The sequence below is a fragment of the Leptodactylus fuscus genome, chromosome 7, assembly GCF_031893055.1.
Source record: "Leptodactylus fuscus isolate aLepFus1 chromosome 7, aLepFus1.hap2, whole genome shotgun sequence".
Taxonomy (NCBI): domain Eukaryota; kingdom Metazoa; phylum Chordata; class Amphibia; order Anura; family Leptodactylidae; genus Leptodactylus; species Leptodactylus fuscus.
Genome location: NC_134271.1, coordinates 1,329,561 through 1,342,580, shown reverse-complemented (window position 1 = coordinate 1,342,580; position 13,020 = coordinate 1,329,561). Strand labels below are relative to the sequence as shown.

At 52.3% G+C, this 13,020-nt stretch overlaps 1 protein-coding gene across 4 annotated transcripts in view; it reads left to right on the top strand.

Annotated features, from left to right (window-relative positions):
• CSTPP1 (centriolar satellite-associated tubulin polyglutamylase complex regulator 1) overlaps positions 1–13,020 on the top strand; it is a 101,197-nt gene that overhangs the window by 66,918 nt on the left and 21,259 nt on the right. For 2 of the 4 annotated variants that reach the window (XM_075280745.1, XM_075280742.1), the window contains 3 exons: positions 1,991–2,103; positions 11,638–11,701; positions 12,103–12,383. In XM_075280745.1, the coding sequence (XP_075136846.1) occupies positions 1,991–2,103; positions 11,638–11,701; positions 12,103–12,277 (352 nt within the window). In that variant the 3' untranslated portion in view covers positions 12,278–12,383. Of the gene's footprint in view, positions 1–1,990; positions 2,104–11,637; positions 11,706–12,102; positions 12,384–13,020 lie in introns of those variants that run through there. The other 2 variants (XM_075280744.1, XM_075280743.1) reach the window with 2 other exon arrangements.

Below are 13,020 nucleotides of genomic sequence, written 5' to 3'. Positions count from 1 at the left end.
GCAGTGTAAGAACAACAATATATAATAATGTATGGTGCAGGATGCAGTGTAAGAACAACAATATATAATAATGTACGGTGCAGGATGCAGTGTAAGAACAACAATATATAATAATGTACGGTGCAGAATGCAGTGTAAGAACAACAATATATAATAATGTATGGTGCAGGATGCAGTGTAAGAACAACAATATATAATAATGTATGGTGCAGGATGCAGTGTAAGAACAACAACATATAATAATGTACGGTGCAGGATGCAGTGTAAGAACAACAACATATAATATTGTACGGTGCAGGATGCAGTGTAAGAACAACAATATATAATAATGTACGGTGCAGGATGCAGTGTAAGAACAACAATATATAATAATGTACGGTGCAGGATGCAGTGTAAGAACAACAATATATAATAATGTATGGTGCAGGATGCAGTGTAAGAACAACAATATATAATAATGTACGGTGCAGGATGCAGTGTAAGAACAACAATATATAATAATGTACGGTGCAGGATGCAGTGTAAGAACAACAATATATAATAATGTACGGTGCAGGATGCAGTGTAAGAACAACAATATATAATAATGTACGGTGCAGGATGCAGTGTAAGAACAACAACATATAATAATGTACGGTGCAGGATGCAGTGTAAGAACAACAACATATAATAATGTACGGTGCAGGATGCAGTGTAAGAACAACAATATATAATAATGTATGGTGCAGGATGCAGTGTAAGAACAACAATATATAATAATGTATGGTGCAGGATGCAGTGTAAGAACAACAATATATAATAATGTATGGTGCAGGATGCAGTGTAAGAACAACAATATATAATAATGTATGGTGCAGAATGCAGTGTAAGAACAACAATATATAATAATGTATGGTGCAGGATGCAGTGTAAGAACAACAATATATAATAATGTATGGTGCAGGATGCAGTGTAAGAACAACAATATATAATAATGTATGGTGCAGGATGCAGTGTAAGAACAACAATATATAATAATGTATGGTGCAGGATGCAGTGTAAGAACAACAATATATAATAATGTATGGTGCAGGATGCAGTGTAAGAACAACAATATATAATAATGTATGGTGCAGGATGCAGTGTAAGAACAACAATATATAATAATGTATGGTGCAGGATGCAGTGTAAGAACAACAATATATAATAATGTATGGTGCAGGATGCAGTGTAAGAACAACAATATATAATAATGTACGGGGCAGGATGCAGTGTAAGAACAACAATATATAATAATGTATGGTGCAGGATGCAGTGTAAGAACAACAATATATAATAATGTACGGTGCAGGATGCAGTGTAAGAACAACAATATATAATAATGTATGGTGCAGGATGCAGTGTGACAAAGCCAGGAAGCCAGTATCTCTCCTAGGTGGTATAACAATACAGTGTTGCCATCTTACCTACCAACAAGAAAAGAAACGCCCGACGCGCGTTTCACCTGCACATAGGCAGGCTTCGTCAGGGCCTGGTATGATCCCGCCTCCACTGCCGCCCGCTCCTTCACTTGCTGCTTCTTTTATGTCTTGTTTCTTGCAGCGTTTGTGACACTTTTTATGGCCGGTTTGTATTTGTCCTGTCTGTACTTGTACTCCGCACTGGTATACGTGGCCGCTCCATCTGCTCGGTGTATCCACACTGTAAGCCCCTGCACTTGGCAGTTTTACCTCTCTCAAGGACTCTGAACCCCTTACCCTAATAATATTACGTTAACCCCTTCTTGACCGTCGTTTTTGGTGTTTGTTCTTTCCTCACTGCCCTCCTAGAGCCTTGGCATCTTACGTGTGCAGTCACGTCGCCATGTGAGGTCTTGTTTTGTTGTGGGACACGTTGTATTATCTAATGGCCCCAGGCCTCGTCTATACTTATACTGGGGGACAGTAAAATAATAAACCGTGTATTCAGATGATGCAGATTCTTCTAGTAACCTCACTGTCCTTCTTTCTAGCACCAGTCCTCCACTGCCATTAGTCGCAGAGATTCTCAGCAGCGCCCCCCGGCTGACCTTCTATGGATTCCTCATGGCCCTGTCCAAGAATGCTGGAATTAACCGGAGCATTGGTGAGTGGCCGGATGTAGCACCGGGTGACCCAACGGGGTGTTCTCTTACTTCATGGACTTCAGCTCAAAGAAACATGAGATAAGAGCAATAACCTGCTGGTAACGGTGCACTGGCATCGATGTGCATCGAAAGATCAGCAACTGGATGTAATAGTGCACAAAACTAGGACCAAGATACTTGGGGTATGAAAGAAATGGCACCTGGGGTACAATATGGGACACAGGTTACCGCACACTGGCACCTGGAATGTAGTATGGTGCGCTGGCACCTGGAATGTAGTATGGTGCACTGGCACGTGAAATGTAGTATGGTGCACTGGCATGAGGGATACAGTATGGTGCACTGGAACCTGGAATGTAGTATGGTGCGCTGGCATGAGGGATACAGTATGGTGCACTGGCACGTGAAATGTAGTATGGTGCACTGGCACCTGGAATGTAGTATGGTGCACTGGACGTGAAATGTAGTATGGTGCACTGGCACCTGGAATGTAGTATGGTGCACTGGACGTGAAATGTAGTATGGTGCACTGGCATGAGGGATACAGTATGGTGCACTGGCACGTGAAATGTAGTATGGTGCACTGGCACCTGGAATGTAGTATGGTGCACTGGACGTGAAATGTAGTATGGTGCACTGGCACGTGAAATGTAGTATGGTGCACTGGCATGAGGGATACAGTATGGTGCACTGGACGTGAAATGTAGTATGGTGCACTGGAACCTGGAATGTAGTATGGTGCGCTGGCATGAGGGATACAGTATGGTGCACTGGCATGTGAAATGTAGTATGTTGCACTGGCATGAGGGATACAGTATGGTGCACTGGACGTGAAATGTAGTATGGTGCACTGGAACCTGGAATGTAGTATGGTGCGCTGGCATGAGGGATACAGTATGGTGCACTGGCACGTGAAATGTAGTATGGTGCACTGGCACCTGGAATGTAGTATGGTGCACTGGACGTGAAATGTAGTATGGTGCACTGGCATGAGGGATACAGTATGGTGCACTGGCACCTGGAATGTAGTATGGTGCACTGGCACCTGGAATGTAGTATGGTGCACTGGATGTGAAATGCAGTATGGTGCACTGGCACCTGGAATGTAGTATGGTGCACTGGACGTGAAATGTAGTATGGTGCACTGGAACCTGGAATGTAGTATGGTGCGCTGGCATGAGGGATACAGTATGGTGCACTGGCACGTGAAATGTAGTATGGTGCACTGGAACCTGGAATGTAGTATGGTGCACTGGCACGTGAAATGTACTATGGTGCACTGGAACTTGGCATATAGTATGGTGCACTGGCACTTGGCATATAGTATGGTGCACTGGCACCTGGAATGTAGTATGGTGCACTGGCACCTGGAATGTAGTATGGTGCACTGGAACTTGGCATATAGTATGGTGCACTGGCACTTGGCATATAGTATGGTGCACTGGCACTTGGCATATAGTATGGTGCACTGGCACTTGATATACAGTATACCAAGAATCCCTGTGTAGTCAGATCCTGCAGTCTCACATATTGCAGTGACCCCTGGCCAGGCCGCCTTGTAGTCTGTAACCTGCAGGGTAATAGTGAGTGCAGTGCGGTGTATGTTATATTCCAGTGCACCTCCCTGTCCGCAGCGTGGGCTGGTGTCGTCATTCCTCATGTAGCCGCAGTCTGGATTCCTTTAAGCAGATAACAGGGGGCCTTTGATCTGTCCTAATGTGCATTAAACCCATGAGACTGAACATGAAGGACTTTCTGTATTTTATCTCGGACAATCTTCCGTTTAATCCCTTTTCTGCAGAAGTTTAATATGTCAGCTGTGAAGCCGCACAAATCTCCCTGACAATCTGCAGCAGATGTGGCGGTGCGCGCCTGGCATTCCCTGCAGCTGGGCTGGGCCTGCGTTGATCTCTTTCAGTCGATTGTCACCTGTGTAGTGAGAGATTTCCTGGACTTGATCAGGCTTGAATAGGAGATTCCATCTACGTGAAAGGAACAGACACAAAGGAACAGAAAATGAGCAGAAAAACCTGTGGAATTCGAAGGATAAAGGGGGCAACAGGGGCGGAGACGGGGTCATAATCTCACCACTGTGTGACAGATTCTTAGAGGGGTTTCCCACAATCGACACTTATATCCTATACTATGGACATGTGGGATAAGGGGCCACTGGGGGACTCCTGCGTCTCCAGTGTGAATGGAGCTGTATAGTGAATGTGCGACCTCCTCTCCATCCACTTCTGTGGGACTGATGGAGATAATGGTGCGGCATTCAAGTAGTGGACATGCCTGCACATAGGGGACTCAGGGACCCCAGTGTTGGGCCAACAGAGATGAGATAGTGGGGGGGAAGCTATTAAGACTAGCACTTATATACTAGTACTAATCCATCCTTGGTCTCCTCCTTGCTCCACTCACTTTCGTAGAAAGAATTGAGTGGTCTCAGAATCAACATTGTGGCTGTGGCTCTCACAGGCAGGGCATACACGACCCCCCTCCATGCAGCTCTCACAGGCAGGACATGACCCCCCTCCATGGTGTTCTCACAGGCAGGACACACGACCCCACTCCATGTAGCTCTCACAGGCAGGGCACACATGACCTCCCTCCATGTAGCTCTCACAGGCAGGACACACGACCCCCTCCATGTAGTTCTCACAGGCAGGACACACACGACCCCCTCCATGTAGCTCTCACAGGCAGGACACACATGACCCCCTCCATGTAGCTCTCACAGGCAGGACACACACAACGCCCCCTAATGCAGCTCTCACAGGCAGGGCACACACAACCCCCTCCATGTAGCTCTCACAGGCAGGACACACGACCCCCTCCATGTAGCTCTCACAGGCAGGACACACACGACCCCCTCCATGTAGCTCTCACAGGCAGGGCACACACAACCCCCTCCATGTAGCTCTCACAGGCAGGACACACACGACCCCCTCCATGCAGCTCTCACAGGCAGGACACACACGACTCCCTCCATGTAGCTCTTACAGGCAGGACACACACGACCCCCTCCATGCAGCTCTCACAGGCAGGACACACACGACCCCCTCCATGTAGTTCTCACAGGCAGGACACACACGACCCCCTCCATGTAGCTCTCACAGGCAGGACACACACAACCCCCTCCATGTAGTTCTCACAGGCAGGACACACACGACCCCCTCCATGTAGCTCTCACAGGCAGGACACACACGACCCCCTCCATGTAGTTCTCACAGGCAGGACACACACGACCCCCTCCATGTAGCTCTCACAGGCAGGACACACAACCCCACTCCATGTAGCTCTCACAGGCAGGACACACGACCCCCTCCATGTAGTTCTCACAGGCAGGACACACACGACCACCTCCATGTAGCTCTCACAGGCAGGACACACACGACCCCCTCCATGTAGCTCTCACAGGCAGGACACACACAACGCCCCCTAATGCAGCTCTCACAGGCAGGGCACACACAACCCCCTCCATGTAGCTCTCACAGGCAGGGCACACACAACCCCCTCCATGTAGCTCTCACAGGCAGGACACACACGACCCCCTCCATGTAGCTCTCACAGGCAGGACACACACGACCCCCTCCATGTAGCTCTCACAGGCAGGACACACACGACTCCCTCCATGTAGCTCTTACAGGCAGGACACACACGACCCCCTCCATGCAGCTCTCACAGGCAGGACACACACGACCCCCTCCATGTAGTTCTCACAGGCAGGACACACATGACCCCCTCCATGTAGCTCTCACAGGCAGGACACACACGACCCCCTCCATGTAGTTCTCACAGGCAGGACACACACGACCCCCTCCATGTAGCTCTCACAGGCAGGACACACACGACCCCCTCCATGTAGTTCTCACAGGCAGGACACACACGACCCCCTCCATGTAGCTCTCACAGGCAGGACACACAACCCCACTCCATGTAGCTCTCACAGGCAGGACACACGACCCCCTCCATGTAGTTCTCACAGGCAGGACACACACGACCCCCTCCATGTAGCTCTCACAGGCAGGACACACACGACCCCCTCCATGTAGCTCTCACAGGCAGGACACACACAACCCCCTCCATGTAGCTCTCACAGGCAGGACACACGACCCCCTCCATGTAGCTCTCACAGGCAGGACACACACGACCCCCTCCATGTAGCTCTCACAGGCAGGGCACACACAACCCCCTCCATGTAGCTCTCACAGGCAGGACACACACGACCCCCTCCATGTAGCTCTCACAGGCAGGACACACACGACTCCCTCCATGTAGCTCTCACAGGCAGGACACACACGACCCCCTCCATGCAGCTCTCACAGGCAGGACACACACGACCCCCTCCATGTAGCTCTCACAGGCAGGACACACACGACCCCCTCCATGTAGCTCTCACAGGCAGGACACACACGACCCCCTCCATGTAGCTCTCACAGGCAGGACACACATGACCCCTCCATGTAGCTCTCACAGGCAGGACACACAACCCCACTCCATGTAGCTCTCACAGGCAGGACACACATGACCCCCTCCATGTAGCTCTCACAGGCAGGACACACACGACCCCCTCCATGTAGCTCTCACAGGCAGTACACACACAACCCCCTCCATGTAGCTCTCACAGGCAGGACACACACGACCCCCTCCATGCAGCTCTCACAGGCAGGACACACACGACCCCCTCCATGTAGCTCTCACAGGCAGGACATGACCCCCCTCCATGGAGTTGTCACAGGCAGGACACACACGACCCCCCTCCATGCAGCTCTCACAGGCAGGACATGACCCCCCTCCATGCAGCTCTCACAGGCAGGACATGACCCCCCTCCATGCAGCTCTCACAGGCAGGACACACATGACCCCCCTACATGCAGCTCTCACAGGCAGGACATGACCCCACTCCATGTAGCTCTCACAGGCAGGGCACACATGACCTCCCTCCATGTAGCTCTCACAGGCAGGACACACGACTCCCTCCATGTAGCTCTCACAGGCAGGACACACACGACCCCCTCCATGTAGCTCTCACAGGCAGGACACACACGACCCCCTCCATGTAGCTCTCACAGGCAGGACACACACGACGCCCTCCATGCAGCTCTCACAGGCAGGGCACACACAACCCCCTCCATGTAGCTCTCACAGGTAGGACACACGACCCCCTCCATGTAGCTCTCACAGGCAGGACACACACGACTCCCTCCATGTAGCTCTCACAGGCAGGGCACACACAACCCCCTCCATGTAGCTCTCACAGGCAGGACACACATGACCCCTCCATGTAGCTCTCACAGGCAGGACATGACCCCCCTCCATGTAGCTCTCACAGGCAGGACACACAGGACCCCCTCCATTAGCTCTCACAGGCAGGACACACACGACCCCCTCCATGCAGCTCTCACAGGCAGGACACACATGACCCCTCCATGTAGCTCTCACAGGCAGGACATGACCCCCCTCCATGTATCTCTCACAGGCAGGACACACAGGACCCCCTCCATGTAGCTCTCACAGGCAGGACACACACGACCCCCTCCATGTAGCTCTCACAGGCAGGACACACATGAGCTCACTCCATGTAGCTCTCACAGGCAGGACACACGACCCCCTCCATGTAGCTCTCACAGGCAGGACACACACGACGCCCTCCATGTAGCTCTCACAGGCAGGACACACACGACCCCCTCCATGTAGCTCTCACAGGCAGGACACACACAACCCCCTCCATGTAGCTCTCACAGGCAGGACACACACGACCTCCCTCCATGTAGCTCTCACAGGCAGGACACACACAACCCCCTCCATGCAGCTCTCACAGGCAGGACACACACGACCCCCTCCATGTAGCTCTCACAGGCAGGACACACACGACCTCCCTCCATGTAGCTCTCACAGGCAGGACACACACAATCCCCTCCATGCAGCTCTCACAGGCAGGACACACACGACCCCCTCCATGTAGCTCTCACAGGCAGGAAACACACGACCCCTCCATGCAGCTCTCACAGGCAGGACACACACGACCCCCTCCATGTAGCTCTCACAGACAGGACACACACGACCCCTCCATGTAGTTCTCACAGGCAGGACACACACGACCCCCTCCATGTAGCTCTCACAGGCAGGACACACACGACCCCCTCCATGTAGCTCTCACAGGCAGGACACACACAACGCCCCCTAATGCAGCTCTCACAGGCAGGGCACACACAACCCCCTCCATGTAGCTCTCACAGGCAGGGCACACACAACCCCCTCCATGTAGCTCTCACAGGCAGGACACACACGACCCCCTCCATGTAGCTCTCACAGGCAGGACACACACGACCCCCTCCATGTAGCTCTCACAGGCAGGACACACACGACTCCCTCCATGTAGCTCTTACAGGCAGGACACACACGACCCCCTCCATGCAGCTCTCACAGGCAGGACACACACGACCCCTCCATGTAGCTCTCACAGGCAGGACACACACGACTCCCTCCATGTAGCTCTTACAGGCAGGACACACACGACCCCCTCCATGCAGCTCTCACAGGCAGGACACACACGACCCCCTCCATGTAGTTCTCACAGGCAGGACACACATGACCCCCTCCATGTAGCTCTCACAGGCAGGACACACACGACCCCCTCCATGTAGTTCTCACAGGCAGGACACACACGACCCCCTCCATGTAGCTCTCACAGGCAGGACACACACGACCCCCTCCATGTAGTTCTCACAGGCAGGACACACACGACCCCCTCCATGTAGCTCTCACAGGCAGGACACACAACCCCACTCCATGTAGCTCTCACAGGCAGGACACACGACCCCCTCCATGTAGTTCTCACAGGCAGGACACACACGACCCCCTCCATGTAGCTCTCACAGGCAGGACACACACGACCCCCTCCATGTAGCTCTCACAGGCAGGACACACACAACGCCCCCTAATGCAGCTCTCACAGGCAGGGCACACACAACCCCCTCCATGTAGCTCTCACAGGCAGGGCACACACAACCCCCTCCATGTAGCTCTCACAGGCAGGACACACGACCCCCTCCATGTAGCTCTCACAGGCAGGACACACACGACCCCCTCCATGTAGCTCTCACAGGCAGGGCACACACAACCCCCTCCATGTAGCTCTCACAGGCAGGACACACACGACCCCCTCCATGTAGCTCTCACAGGCAGGACACACACGACTCCCTCCATGTAGCTCTCACAGGCAGGACACACACGACCCCCTCCATGCAGCTCTCACAGGCAGGACACACACGACCCCCTCCATGTAGCTCTCACAGGCAGGACACACACGACCCCCTCCATGTAGCTCTCACAGGCAGGACACACACGACCCCCTCCATGTAGCTCTCACAGGCAGGACACACATGACCCCTCCATGTAGCTCTCACAGGCAGGACACACAACCCCACTCCATGTAGCTCTCACAGGCAGGACACACATGACCCCCTCCATGTAGCTCTCACAGGCAGGACACACACGACCCCCTCCATGTAGCTCTCACAGGCAGTACACACACAACCCCCTCCATGTAGCTCTCACAGGCAGGACACACACGACCCCCTCCATGCAGCTCTCACAGGCAGGACACACACGACCCCCTCCATGTAGCTCTCACAGGCAGGACATGACCCCCCTCCATGGAGTTGTCACAGGCAGGACACACACGACCCCCCTCCATGCAGCTCTCACAGGCAGGACATGACCCCCCTCCATGCAGCTCTCACAGGCAGGACATGACCCCCCTCCATGCAGCTCTCACAGGCAGGACACACATGACCCCCCTACATGCAGCTCTCACAGGCAGGACATGACCCCACTCCATGTAGCTCTCACAGGCAGGGCACACATGACCTCCCTCCATGTAGCTCTCACAGGCAGGACACACGACTCCCTCCATGTAGCTCTCACAGGCAGGACACACACGACCCCCTCCATGTAGCTCTCACAGGCAGGACACACACGACCCCCTCCATGTAGCTCTCACAGGCAGGACACACACGACGCCCTCCATGCAGCTCTCACAGGCAGGGCACACACAACCCCCTCCATGTAGCTCTCACAGGCAGGACACACACGACCCCCTCCATGTAGCTCTCACAGGCAGGACACACACAACCCCCTCCATGTAGCTCTCACAGGCAGGACACACACGACCCCCTCCATGTAGCTCTCACAGGCAGGGCACACACGACCCCCTCCATGTAGCTCTCACAGGCAGGACACACACGACCCCCTCCATGTAGCTCTCACAGGCAGGACACACACGACGCCCTCCATGTAGCTCTCACAGGCAGGACACACACGACCCCCTCCATGCAGCTCTCACAGGCAGGACACACACGACCCCCTCCATGTAGCTCTCACAGACAGGACACACACAACCCCCTCCATGCAGCTCTCACAGGCAGGACACACAACCCCCTCCATGTAGCTCTCACAGGCAGGACACACACGACCCCCTCCATGTAGCTCTCACAGGCAGGACACACATGACCCCCTCCATGTAGCTCTCACAGGCAGTACACACACGACCCCTCCATGTAGTTCTCACAGGCAGGACACACACGACCCCCTCCATGCAGCTCTCACAGGCAGGACACACACGACCCCTCCATGTAGCTCTCACAGGCAGGACACACGACCCCCTCCATGTAGCTCTCACAGGCAGGACACACACGACCCCCTCCATGCAGCTCTCACAGGCAGGACACACATGACCCCCTCCATGTAGCTCTCACAGGCAGTACACACACGACCCCTCCATGTAGTTCTCACAGGCAGGACACACACGACCCCCTCCATGCAGCTCTCACAGGCAGGACACACACGACCCCTCCATGTAGCTCTCACAGGCAGGACACACACGACCCCCTCCATGTAGCTGGTTTATTACTCAGTTCACACACAAGGCTGTAATGTCAGCCACTTCTCTGCTTCCTACTTCAAAGAGCAGACTTTGGGTTATTTTTAGCTTGGGACCATTTCTGCTGCCTATTGCGCTGGAGCCATCAGGGGGATTTTCCACGGCAATGTCTCAGGTTTTGTCTCCTCGTTCTTGCTTTTGCCTTTATTGCACCTGTTCTGCAAAGCTGAATTCCTAGCAGGAATGTACGAGAGATCAAGTGGACCTTCATGTGTACGGGGGGATCTCCCCGCCCTGCAGGGTCCTTAGGCCGAATGCATGGAGGTAATGAAAGGGTTATATCCTGGACGTGGCTCATAGATGTGGGCCAGTCGCCTCCACTGCTTGCTCCATCTTGCTGATCACTTGGCTCTATAGTCGGCATCTTGTTAACCCCTTTGTTAGCCATTTTGGCTGCTTTGGCTTTCTTTGCACCCCGGCTTTGATTGGAGCGTCTGTCTGGAAAGTGCGGCGGTCGCTCCATTCATTGCAGTGGACCAGCGGAGATAGACGAGGGCTATGAATGGAGGGGCGCACGCTGTTATGATTTCAGGCCGGTATATCCGTCATTGTATTGTGCTGCTGCTTATTATCACTCTGCTCTCCGCAGGGGCTTTGCCGGATAAAGCGGATCTGTTAGTAGATGACGCGCTGGACACGGAGCTGGACAGAATGTAAGTGGACGGACGTGGCTCTCTACTGTATGTATATACCTGTGCATTAGAATAGGGCTGTATTTTTCTTCTTATAGCGCCACTCGTGTTCACAGGCCACATCAGGTATTGCAGGTCACTTACACAGATTGTGTCCCCAGAAATCACCTCTTTGTACGCAGTTTTTATGTTTAACATATTTTTTAAGAATTTTTGAGGATTTTACATTTATCTTTCCATGTCCCTGTCCGTATTTTTTATTTTATAAAAGTTACTGTATCCTGCAATTGTCTCTCTGGCCACTAAGCCTAAGAATAGACTGACAGTTGCCAATTCTTTAGGTACTTTCTTAGCAGTGGTCTCTTCAGTCAGCCCTCTTGTCTAATCCTTACATTCTCTGCTCACCCTTATTCTTCTGGCAGTGTCGCTCAGTTATCTGCCTGCTCCATTGCGCCCCCGTCAGTCTCCAGCCTTCTTCCACCTTCTCGGGATATTACTCGTGTGGCCTCTCCTAAGAAGGCTTTACCCACCCGACGACGTCCCGACCTGGAGAGTGATGGTTCCACCGAAGAGGCGGAGGACTCGTCTGAGAGCTAGAGCATGACGTCTGGAGGACCTTCATGTGCAGCGGGTCCTTCTGTATACTGTCAGCCTAACATATAAATGCTGTATCCCCACGGCCCTGGTGGTTCTATATACTGCTGGTTCTATAGACTGCTGGTTCTATATACTGCTGGTTCTATAGACTGCTGGTTCTATATACTGCTGGTTCTATAGACTGCTGGTTCTATAGACTGCTGGTTCTATATACTGGTGGTTCTATATACTGCTGGTTCTATATACTGGTGGTTCTATAGACTGCTGGTTCTATAGACTGCTGGTTCTATAGACTGCTGGTTCTATAGACTGCTGGTTCTATATACTGCTGGTTCTATATACTGGTGGTTCTATATACTGCTGGTTCTATATACTGGTGGTTCTATAGACTGCTGGTTCTATAGACTGCTGGTTCTATATACTGGTGGTTCTATAGACTGCTGGTTCTATATACTGCTGGTTCTATAGACTGCTGGTTCTATATACTGGTGGTTCTATAGACTGCTGGTTCTATAGACTGCTGGTTCTATATACTGGTGGTTCTATATACTGGTGGTTCTATAGACTGCTGGTTCTATAGACTGGTGGTTCTATAGACTGGTGGTTCTATAGACTGCTGGTTCTATAGACTGCTGGTTCTATATACTGGTGGTTCTATAGACTGCTGGTTCTATAGACTGCTGGTTCTATAGACTGGTGGTTCTATAGACTGGTGGTTCTATAGACTGGTAGTTCTATAGACT